Source organism: Bombyx mori, chromosome 2 (genome assembly GCF_030269925.1).
Source record: "Bombyx mori chromosome 2, ASM3026992v2".
NCBI lineage: Eukaryota > Metazoa > Arthropoda > Insecta > Lepidoptera > Bombycidae > Bombyx > Bombyx mori.
In genome coordinates this window covers 2,071,072-2,083,296 of record NC_085108.1, presented here as the reverse complement: position 1 = coordinate 2,083,296, position 12,225 = coordinate 2,071,072, and the positions used below count along the sequence as shown (strand labels likewise).

The 12,225-nt window shown below is 51.3% G+C and overlaps 1 protein-coding gene across 1 annotated transcript; it reads right to left on the bottom strand.

The window, feature by feature from the left end:
* Positions 1 to 6,559: 6,559 nt before the first annotated feature.
* On the bottom strand, positions 6,560 to 7,622 carry LOC101740755 (chorion class high-cysteine HCA protein 12-like). The gene is made up of 2 exons (XM_038016234.2): positions 7,540 to 7,622; positions 6,560 to 7,062 (listed from the first exon to the last, which is right to left on the bottom strand). Exons 1-2 carry the CDS (start codon positions 7,588 to 7,590, stop codon positions 6,730 to 6,732), a joined length of 384 nt encoding a protein of 127 aa, XP_037872162.1. The 5' UTR covers positions 7,591 to 7,622; the 3' UTR covers positions 6,560 to 6,729.
* Between the last annotated feature and the right edge of the window lie 4,603 nt (positions 7,623 to 12,225).

The window sequence follows — 12,225 nt, the reverse complement described above, 5'->3', positions numbered from 1 at the left end:
ACTATCCGGCACGCCCATGTTGAATAGTTTGAAAATCAAACCATTGTGCCAGACTTTGTCGAACGCTTTTGCGACGTCGAAGAAGAGAGCTCCCGTGTATAACGGTTTTGGTCGATTAAGCCCCACAAGAATGTGCTCCGTGAGGCGGTGCACCTGTTGAACGCATGAGTGATTTGTACGGAATCCGAATTGTTCATCGATAAGAATGCCCTTGGATGAGACGAAGTCTCTGAGGCGTTTGTAGAGCAGACGCTCATACAGTTTGCCTAGAGACATGAGGAGGCTAATCGGGCGGTAGCTCGTCGGATGATTTTTTGGTTTACCGGGTTTATGTATGCCGATAACGTCCGCTTCTTTCCACACCGCGGGAAAGATACAGTTCGCCATAGCGGCATTGAAAATAGATGCCAACATCACGATGAGTTGGACGGGTAGAAGTTTAATAACGCGGTTGGATATACCGTCGGAACCGGGAGCCTTGCGAGGACGTAGGTCTTTGATCAAGTCTTTAACTTCCATCGGGGTGACGGGTGGTAACGCATCAGAGGGTGGCAAGGAGGCTCTGCGTTCTACCTCACAGTCTACTAATTCTACATGAACAGGGTCCACGGATTGAGTGCTGGGCGTGCACTGGGTTTGCAATGTATCGGCCAGCAGCTCTGCTTTTTCGTCATCATCGAACGCCGCGAGTCGGCCTGAGGGGCCTACGAGGGGGGGCATAGTTACTACCGTATCCGATTTGAGAGTACGAGCTAAGCGGTAGTAAGACCTTTGAGAGGGCGCGAGTCCTTCTAAGAAATCAGACCATCTGGCATCTCGGACTTCGGCGATGCGAGACTTTACGTCGCGTTGTAGGGCACGCATTCGAATACGATTTTCCGCGGTAGGATACCTGTCGTACGCACGGATCGAGGCGTTCTTAGCTCTAAGGAGTTCCCTAATATCGTCGGGCAATTTGAAGCGGTGAAGGAAGTCCTCCGCTACAACTTGCTTCGATGACCTATCTAATGTCGAGGTGATGTGTGACGTTACGATGTCTATGGCTTCAGCGGTATCCTGAGGAGACGGGATAGAGTCCGGACTAAACGGAAGCGATGGTGGATCAGATTCAGCCAGGCTGATGCCCAGCGTGTGCCAATCCACCACAGTCCTCGTGACGGGAACGGAATCGGGAGCGCGACCGAGCTTCATAACGACGGGACGGTGGTCTGAATCTAACTCTGAAACTACTTCGATCGAGTGTAAGCGCAGAGTTACGTTTTTTAATAACGCTATGTCGAGTATATCCGGGCGATGCGCGATATTTAGCGGGTAGTGAGTCGGGGTTAGCGGAGCGACGATATCGAAGGCGAGATCATCGACTAACGCGTCAAGCCGCCTGCCATTCGGGGTTGTGGTGTGTGAGTTCCACCTGATGTGTTTACAATTTAGGTCGCCCGCCAGAATGACAGAGCTCCCCATACCGAGCAGCGCCTCGATATCACTGCTTAGAACGATCTTATCCGGTGGAAGATAAACGGACGCGATAACGATCGGCGCGTGTCCCGTCAATGAGATTCGGCACACTGATGCTTCGATATTAGCGAGCGCGGGAGGATCGAGCGGGACGCAATGCAGGGCTCTTCTATAGTAAATGACGGTACCACCACCACGGGCAGAGAGCCTGTCGTTCCTGACCATGTTATAGTTCGCGATTTTAGGGTCACGGCGCGCGGGCTTAAGTAGGGTCTCCTGCACTAAAAAGATATCAATTTGGTGGTCACGCAAAAAGTCAGAAACCTGATCACGTTGATTTGCGAGACCGTAAGCGTTAAAAAATCCTATCGTTACGGATAGGGGCTTTATTCTACTTATATACGCCATTGATTACCGGCGGAGTGAGGGGAGGACGTACGTATTTAATGACGCGTATACGTCGGCGTATTCCTGCACAACGGCGATAAAGTGTTGTGCAGTGGAGGCAGCGCGAATGGCGTCGCCCAAAGCGTTAACGCGCTCAAAGTTGATCGACTGAAAGAAGTCGATCGCTAAAGCGAGATTGTCGGACGCGGTCGGAGGGCAAGTCGCGGGAGAGGGACGAGTCGCGGGGGCGGGACGAATCGCGGAGGAGGGAGTTGTAGCCGTGTTCGTGTACGGCAGCGGTTTTGCCCAGGCCGAGACACTGGGCACCGCCGCCGGAACGAACGCTGGCTTAGCCTGCGACGCAGAGGGTGCCGAGGCTTTGATGTCTGGGCCGGAAGCTCGGAGGCGGTTTTGGCGGGCGACGCGGCGATTTATTTTAGGGGCTCGGGGGCAACCACGGTAATTCGCGGGGTGACCCTGTGTTCGACACAGGACGCAGCTAGGCGGTTCCGTCGCGGTTTTTTGGTCGCGAGCGCAGAGGGCCGTGGCGTGATCGCCCAAACACTTAACACATCGGGGGCGCGCGTGACAGTTACGGGAAGAGTGCCCGTACAATTGACAGTTATGGCACTGGCTAGGAGTGCCTTTTTTATGGGGGGCTTCGACAGCGATACCAGAGAGCCTACAGACGGTCTGTGTGTTAAAGATTTTCTTACCCTCGGGGGTAGGCTGGAGAGCGACTAGAACCATATTAAATGGCTCCCTACCGCGACCGGTGTGCATACGGTGCACAGAATTCACTGGTAGGCCTTGTTCTAACAGGTCGGCTTTTACGAGCTCTACATCTAACTCTTTAGGGATTCCGCGTATTACAACGCGGAGTTCGCGCTCCTCCTGGAGCGTATACGTATGGAAACTTATACGCTCCTTACGGAGGTAAGAAGAGAGGGCCCTATGGTCGTCGGGTGTTTGAACCTTAATTTGAATGCCGTTCGCGAGGTTACGGGCATTCGTGAAATTTATATTTTTGGCCTTAAGGGCCAGGCAAACTCGATCCCAAGCTGCCTTCTCCTGAAGGATAACCGGGGGAGGGGTCTGGGTTTTATTTTGTGCCACCGGACGCGGCGACGGAGTGGCACGGGCTGGGGGCGCAACGGGAGTCTGAGGGCGGGGGCGCGACGCGTTCACGGCTTTGCTAATTTTAGCGGCCGCGGGAGCTCGAGACTCCGCGGCACGCTTCTTACCCTTCTGTACCAGGGTGAATCCATCCGTCGATGAGGCGGGGGCGAGGTCGACCTCCATGTCCGAGTCAGAGTCGGAGCACGAGGAGGCGGGTGCAGGCGACCTACGAGCAAGTGTAGGTGTTTTAGAGGGCGCGACGGAGGCCGCGGATGATCGCTCAGCTGAAACGATGGTCACGGCGGACGACGCAGCAGCTTTTCTCGCCAGTATAGGCGACACGGGAGCGGCAGGCACGACAGAGGCTGCGGTGCTCAATGCAGAAGCTCTGCACGCAGGTACAGGCGACGCAGGAGCAGCGAGCGCGGCGGAGTCCTCGAGAGGGCTCGCAGTGTGATTGGCCTTGAAGGCCAAAAACTCCGAGGCGAGCTGTGGGTGGCGAAGTCGGAGGAATTCCGCGAATACAGCGTCCATGATCGCTGAGTACCCAGGTGGGGCGGCCCCGGGTCTTGAAAACACTCGCCTTGCGGCGAGGCCCCAACTTCTCGGACCTGAGCGGTTCTATTGAACACAGGTGGCAATGCGGCGCGATTACTACAGGACAAAGAAAAAGCACAACAAAACAGAAATTACGAAAAGAAACAAAACAAATAAATACTTGCAGGAAACCACTTTGTCGGCAGATGTACCACGAACACAGAAACAACAAAAGGAAACAAAACAAATAAAAACTTCCAGAAAGAGCACTTAGTCGGCAGATGTACCACAAACACAGGCCGCGCGAACAATGGCCGGGCTAACAAAAGCCGGGCGAACAAAGACCGGGCGATCGAGTGGACGATGAGCACGTCCGCACGTGACGGGTGCCTCTATCGGAATGACCCTTATTTATCTATTCCGTGGGAGACACTATAGGATATGTTGCTGCAATGTGGTGTTAGGAGTGGGCTAAAATCACCGAACCTCTTCACCTTTTATGTCGATGACCTAGTCCCTGAGCTCAGCAGAGCCGGTTGTTCGATTAAGGATGTTTTTATAAACAACATTAGTTATGCAGACGATATGGTCCTGCTCAGCCCATCGACCAAAACCCTCGAGGAAGTCTTCACCATATGTGTGCGAAAATAGGGGCTCATGAACTCAGATATACTACTATTTACTCTGCACTACCTACCTTTGGTTGACTGGTAGAGAATGCCTTAGGCATTAAGTCCGCCAATGTAAGTTTTACATCAAGTCTAGTAAATAAATAAAAATAAATATAAAATAAAAAGCCTATATTCCTCATTTTACTGTAAACAACATAGTAAATGCTATATTGCAAGATGTAAATGTTGGTTTTCATTTGTTAGTGTTTATATAAATATATGTTTTTCTTTTAATCTAAGATAGTTCGTTTTTTGGGATACGGATTCTCTGGTTTTTTTTCCTAGTTATCCCTATTTATTGCAAATAATCAGCCAGTCATTGCCTGCTATATCTGTTATGTCGTCAGCCCACCTTTTCTTCGGTCTGCCTGCTATTCTTTTTCCTTTTGGCTCTATCCACTCTGATGTTATGACTTTCCACCGATTATTTTTGTATCGTGCCAGTCCATTGCCTGCACCTGCATTGCATAAGTTAGCTTGGCTTTTTGTCGCAAAAACGCCTCGATCCATGCCTACAATAGGTATCTTACCGAGGAGAATCGTATTCCAATTGGTGCTCTACAATAGGACGTAAAATCTCGCATCGTCGAAGTCCAATATGTCCGTCCGTCTAATATCTTAGAAGGACTTATGTCCTCACAACGGTCTTACTATGGCTTTGCTCGTACTCTCAAATCGGATACGGTAGTAAGTATGCCTCCCCTCGTAGGCCCCTCAGACCGACTCACGGCTTACAATAACGACCAACAAGCAGAACTGCTGGCCGATACATTGCAAAACCAGTACACGTCCAGCACTCAATCTGCGCACATACCTCGGTCACCGTTGACCCGGCCAGCCTAGTTACTCTTAACCTAGTTATTCTTAGGCTAAAGGACCCCGGTAACCTTAATCGTCAAACTTGGCAAAGAGTTCGACGTGCAACCTAACCTAAATATCAGCCCGCTGATTTTCTCGCTGATCTTCTCAGCATGTCGCGATTCATTCGCGAAACAGCTGCTCTTGAGCCGATAGGCCTTTGGAGGCACTCCGATAGCTGTTAGCAAATCTTATCACTTCTGGCTGAGCCCTTGCTTGCCCACCTGTCCTAGTGAAACTGGAAAGGCCTCCGGGCCACCAGTAATCCTTCTAAAATCTTGAATTGTAAACCCATATTGTAACGTTTTAAAGTAGAATCTCTAAATCTTTACTTTATCAACGGCAGCAGCTTGAAATTTGATGTAGCCTCTTCGATTTGAAAGCAATCACGAATTCTTCAGTCTCTCCGAATTGTCATATCTGAACTGAATCTCTCTCACTTTTGACGAGTTCCTCATGATGCAGGAGTTGTTAGACTTTCTTTTCACGGGACTTGGAAACACGGTTAATTAACTCCGACTTTAGTCGCTCGTACTTCCCGCTGGCTGGAGGATTGGGGATGATACCCTCCACTGTCGAGGCGTAGGTTTCATCCAACTGGCTGCAGGTATAGTGGAATTTTGTCGAGTCAGCGGTGATACTCGACAACAGGAACTGGCTCTCCAGCTGTGCAAACCAGAGCGCAGGTTTATCCGGGTAGAACGGTGGTACCCTTACACCCACACGACCAAGGTCACTACTGCCACTTGCAATTGTTTTTTCCACAGTCATATTGCGTTCTGTATGAGAGGTCACCAATGAAGTGTTGTAAAATTAAACCACCCGCACAGTTTAAAGTACTATCAGTTTATTGTCAAAAGAAAGCACAAACACAAAGAAGGAGAAAAGAGTGGAGATATGAGAAACGATAACGTGAAGCGACAGTATATACTATTACAAACTTATAAGTATTTTATAATCACTGTTGTAAGCCAAAGTCATTCAAAAAGCGCAAGCGTCTCGCCTTAAGTCGACCAGCTGACTTTTTTTTTTTTTTTTTTTTTTTCTTTTTTTTTTTCGGGCCGGGGGCCGAACCTCCTACGAGGTCTCCGCGCCTAGGGGGCGCGCGGGGTATGTGAGACTCAACGATCTGCAGGTGTTGAGAGCAGATCGCGGGCCCAAGGATTTTAGGGCCCACCCACTAAACGACTCCCCTGCACTCTTACACCCGACGTCCGATCTCCGTCCGGGATCAGAACCCGTTCAGAGTAGGAGGGTTCCCGCGGTCAACACTACAACCAGACACGCGGCGCCACCCCGAGGACGCCCGACCGACGGGTCGTCGAGGCGAACACCAAGTGTGTCTAGATGTACATTTATTTTGTATATGCGGTCACTATATAAAAATTCGGATCGTTTGTCCGTTCAACATACAATTATTTATTAAAATTTAAATCTATTTATATAATGTAATAATGTAAATGTAATAGTAATAATAATATTACGTAACAAATAATTTTTAACATGCTACAGATCTAATGAAAATAGACGAATTATGAATTTCACTTTTATTGAAAACTCAATTTAGATTTTTTTTACTACACAAAGATGTTTGCTTTCAATCTTAAATAAAATACAATTGTGGTATTGAAAGTACAATGAGAATTATTATTGAATCTGGATTTTATTAATTTTTTCAATAATAAATAACTCAATGAGTTTTTTAGCAGCAACAGCATCTACGTCCGCATCCGCATCCTCCGCAGCCTCCACAGCCGCATCCACATCCACCGCAGCCTCCACAACCGCATCCGCAACCACCGCAACCTCCGCACCCGCATCCGCAGCAACGTCCGCAGATAGAGACACAGCCACTAGCACAGGCAGGACCCCCGTAGCAAACACTACCGCAGATGGGCACGCGACCACAGACACAGGTTTCACCACACACGGGCAGTTCACCGCAGACGTTCACATTACCGTCGCCCTCGCCGCCATAGCAACCGCAACCGCAACCACCACCGCATCCACAGCCACAGCACTGACCGTACACATTCTAAAACAGCCACATAAATTAAAATTTAACATTGACACATTAGTTTCTCTGTACATAATCCACCAATTTCGTCAATTGTAGAATTTGAGTAAGTATCTGCCTCAATTACAATGTATCTAAAGTATTGGAGTAAAAAAGTAGACGTACATAAATATATCATTTACGTACCCATCACGCTTTTAATAATAATTTTCACGGTGAAGGAATAATATCGTGTAATGACTAAGTTATTAAATGCCCAATTACTAGTGGTCTATTATGAGCTGCTACAGACAGGAAACATTGTTCTCCGGCTTGAAGGGAGCACTTACAGAACAAATCAGAATTCGACCTCATGTCTCAAGATCTGTGAAATCCCCTGTTTTCGTTTTTGTTACGACGATAATTAGAGAACAATGAAATGGTGTAAAAGAGGACTACCGCTATTAAATTAAAAATATTGCTCACATTCGGAAGCTTTTAAAAAATAAAACTTACTTGGATCAGACAGCCCTGAACGCAGAGAAGGAGAATAGCGAAGGTAAACATGATGCTGGATATTCAGGCACTTAATCTTTAATACTTTAAGCTTCAAGACTTCGTTCTTATATAGTAACTAAGGATCATGTTCACCTTGAGATAAGAAACAATTCAATGACAAATAGTTGAGAAACAATGATAGTTTGGTTTTTAATCCAACAGGTGTTCGTAATTGTTTCCTTATTACACCCCCCGAAGGACGAAAACTGCAGAATATCTCCAAAGTCACGTCTTTATGCTATTTAGATATGAAGCATGCGGATTTTCAAGAGAACTGCTCGGTATAAAAGCTGATGTAGTTCAGAGTCAACACATTCTGAAGTCATTCAGTGAAGCAACATGGCCGCTAAACTCATTCTCTTCGTCTGCGCCATCGCCCTCGTGGCTCAGGTAAGTCTTTTAATTTTTAAATTGAATTAAAAGGACTTAAAATGATTACTTAAAAATATTTAATTGTTTCATTTGTTCATAGTCCGTTTTGGGAACCGGTTGTGGCTGCGGCTGTAGAGGTTGTAGCTGCGGTTGTAGAGGTTGTGGCTGTGGATGTTGTGAAAATTTCCGTGTATGTTCCAATTCGGCTGCTCCTACTGGTCTAAGTATATGTTCTGAGAACAGGTACAAGGGTGGTGTCTGTGTCTGCGGTGAAGTGCCTTTCCTTGGTACTGCTGATGTCTGTGGCGACATGTGCAGCTCGGGTTGTGGTTGTATCGACTACGGCTGCGGAAACGGTTGCGTCGGTATCACCCGAAGCTGCGGCGGGTGCGGATGCGGCTGTGGAGGCTGCGGTTGCTGCTAAGGATGCAGTTGCGGACGTTCATGTTGTGGCGTCTATTAAAAAGCTCATTGAGTTATGTATTATTGAAAAAATCAATAAAACCCACATTCAGTAATTATCCTCATTGTCTTTTCAGTACCACAATTGTATTTTATTGTAATGTGTGAAATGTTCCTGAATACGTGTTAATTGCTGATTCTTTTAATTGCTTAATTGGGTGGACGAGGCCCACCTGATGTTATGTGTTGACCGGAGCCCATAGACATCAACAACGTAAATGCCGCCCTACCCGTCTTGAGATATAAGTTCCTAATCTCAGTTTTATAGTACAACTAGGTGTACCCGTCCGCTTTGCTGGGCATTTAAAATTAACATTATTATATCTCACCCTCACAAAGATTCTCATCATTAACGCCCCCGGAACTGGTGTAGCGAACCCAACACTCATATAAATATTAGCCTATCCATTAAATACATGTATTTTCTACATGAATACCAAGTTTCAAGTCAATCGGATGCATGGTTCAGTAGTTATAACGGAACTTCCGTAAAAACCACTGTAGATTTATATATTAGTATAGATGGCTGCCCCACCTTTAAATAGCCATGTGTTATTTGTCAAGGCTAAAATGGACGGGGGTTGATACTTAACCATGAGATATTCCAGTATGTTTTATGGTTGGATAAAACTTGGCCGGCAAATATATTGAAGAATCACGATCACATCTGATATCAAATATAACTAATTAGGCAATAGGAGCTTACAATCTTTTTCAGAAAAACTAATAGTCTAAAAAACTGAATGGTTAAAATATGTCAGGATAGATTATTACCCGAGGGACCTGGGCGGGCCCCCCGGCGCGCACTCTGCGTGGCCGGGGGCTCCGTCTGTGGGGGAGTTTTGCTGGACTTCCACCGGGCGCGTCCGTAGGTGGCGGATAACGGGATCCTCTGGGAACAGTCCCACTCCCAGGGGTATCGTCCGATCTTTTTCGTTGCAAGGATTCTTAGGTGTTAGGGAGGTAGGTTAGGTGTAGGTGTAGGGTAGCCTAGTTAGGCTTTGCAACGAAAGAGATCGGATGACGCGGACCAAAACCAGCAGGGGGAGTTGCGGGCTCTCCACGCCCTTCACTCGCTGAAGGGTGTTCCTCCTGGAGACGCTCGGGCTCCCTCTCTTGTCCCCTTTCTTCCCCCTTTTTGTTTTTCGGGTCACGTCCGACCCGTTTCGGACGTAGCCCATGGGTGACGGTGGGCCACTTTTGGTCTGCCTTTTGATGGAGTAGTGAGCCGGCGTTGCTTATGCATCTTCCGGCCGCTGGTCGCCATGTCCCCGGCTTCGGCTACAGGGGCACGCCCTCCAGAGGGGGGCACCGGTATACCGGCGTGGCTTCGTCGTTGTTGCTCTTTTGAGCGTCGGGCGGTGGTCTGTCGTGTTGCTCGTTGCACTCGGCGGGCCGCCGGCCAACCCGTAATCCTCACCGCGTGGGGGACGGGGGCCGCTGCCGCGAGGCACGGGGCCGCGAGGACGTAAACCTCTTTAAAAAATGCCCCAATCCTAAGCTCTGGTGCCCGGCGATGGGATGAATGGCTGGAGGGAGTCCAGTCCCGAGGGTACCAACCAGACCCCAGGGGACCGACCCCTGGTTAATAAAAAAGGAAAACAATGAAATATGGCACTTGTTAAAAAATTATTACCCCAGGAGGGTACCTCCCGCTCCGCGGGAGGAGAATCCCTCCGTGCGGTCGAGGAATCGGCCGCACGCTGCCCCACCGTTTCTGGGGGGGGCAAACAATGCCACGATGAAGGGGGCGACAGCACGGGTCGCGTAAGGGATCGAGTTCCCACCGTGCTCCTCGAACGATGCGACAGCCTGTTCTCGCTTCACTCGGCGCGAAGCTCCGCGAGGGGCGACGCGTCCAGTGGGAGGGAGACGCCAGTGCTGTTCGCAGACAGCGCGCAAAAGCGGACTCGGCGGAAGCGGAAGTCGGCTCGACGGCCGGCGTCCTCCGCTCCGTCTGACTCGTCCGAGGGTGAGCCTGCCAGCGCCAAATATATGGCGTTGGCGGAAGGGCCGGCGACTGCTGCGGCGTCGCCCGCCACTGATTTAGAGACTCGTTCGTCTCGCGGACTGGCTGCTGCCTCCTCGGCGCAAACCAGGGCCGCCCGCCGTGAGGCCAACGAACCTATAAAAAACGGAGAGGTTGAGCATCTGGAGCGCTCCCTTACCGAGGTGGGTCCCTCCGACCCCCTCAGAACATGTGATATCGCCCAGAAATTAGTGGCTGCGGTAGTGAAGAAGTCGGCCAAGGGCCTAAAGGGCGACTGCGTGCGGGCCCTAAAATCGGCTACCTCCTCCCTGGAGGAGCAAATGGCAATTGCAGTAAGCCGCACCACGAATGATGAAACGGTGGGTCTACGAAAAACAGTGGACCTGCTGCACGCCCGACTGGCCCAAATCAGTGCCGAAAACGATCGCCTTCGGCAGGAGAACGGGCAGATGAAGGTCGACATGGCTGAGATGCGCACGCTCGTGAACGACTTAGTCGAGAAGCAGTGCAACTCGGCCCCTGCATCTACTCCGCTCGCGACAGAAGAGGCCAACGAGGCCGAGGAGTTGAGGCGGCGGCTCCTAATACAGGAGGCACGCAGCTCGAACGTGGAGCGTGCGAGACCGCCCCTCGCTCACGAGAGAAAGGGAGAAGCACCAACACCGGCACCCCGCAGGATCATGAAGACGACCGCCAGCTCTAACGCGGTATCAAGGGCCACCAAAACATATGGCGGCCCCAAAACCAAAATGGGCGTAACTCCTGCGGCACGTCCCGCCGCGATTGCTGCTGCGAGGGCAACAACGTCCGCCCCTCCGAAGACACCGGCGTCTGCTCCTGCCCCTACCCAGCCTGTGAAGGCGGGGCCTGGCAGGAGCCGGACTAAGAAAAATAGGAGCGTCAACGCCGCAAAACCGGCCCCGACCCCCCAGCCCCGCCCACTGCCCCCTGCCCCGGCCAATATGGAAGAGGCCTGGACGACGGTAGTGCGGCGTGGGCCTAGGAAAGTGGCGGCGCCTGCTGCGCCGCGTCCCAAGCCCGCCCCTACGGCCACCGCTCCCCGCCAAGAGGGTCGAGCGGAGCCGAGGGGCCAAAAAGGAAGAAGAGGAGCACGCAGAAAGCCGCGCGCCCCGCGGTCGGCTGCAGTGGTATTGGAGCTGCTGCCGGCCGCCAAAGAAAAGGGCATCACGTACCACGACGTGATGACCCAGGCGCGCGGCGGCGTAAATGTGGACGCCCTCGGCGTGGAGGGTGGCGTCAAGGTCCGGCAGACGGCCAACGGGGCTCGTCTTTTGGAGTGCCCCGGCGAAAACACGAACGCCGCGGCCGAAAAACTGGCGGCCCGGCTTCGAGAAATTCTGCCGGACCCCGAGATGGTGCGCATCGCGCGGCCCGTGAAGATGGGAGAAGTTAAAATCACGGGCCTCGACGAGTGCGCCACAAAGGAGGAGGTCGCCGCAGCCATTGCGTCGCAGGGCAACTGCGCCCTCGCCGACGTCAAAGTCGGAGAGCTCCGGGTGACATATTCCGGAACCCGGACGGCGTGGGCGCGTTGCCCGATTGCAACGGCGACCCTCCTGGCCACCCCTCCACAGGGGCGGCCTTCCGACAGCCCAGGAAGGCTGCGCGTGGGCTGGGTAGTGGCCCACGTGCAGCTGCAGGATGCCAGGCCGTGGCGTTGTCTTCGGTGCTTCGGCACCGGCCACGGCCTCGCCAAGTGCCCCTCGACCGTGGACCGCAGCGGCTTGTGTTTCCGCTGCGGCCAACCGGGGCACAAGGCAGCCTCCTGTACCACAGCCGCGCCGCACTGCGTCTTGTGC

Excerpts from the sequence above, each read along its gene's own strand:
- LOC101740755 (XM_038016234.2), bottom strand. The coding sequence starts at position 7,590 with ATGTTTACCTTCGCTATTCTCCTTCTCTGCGTTCAGGGCTGTCTGATC. Across the intron at positions 7,063-7,539 it reads TTCAGGGCTGTCTGATCCAA|AATGTGTACGGTCAGTGCTG; the intron begins GTAAGTTTTATT and ends TGGCTGTTTTAG.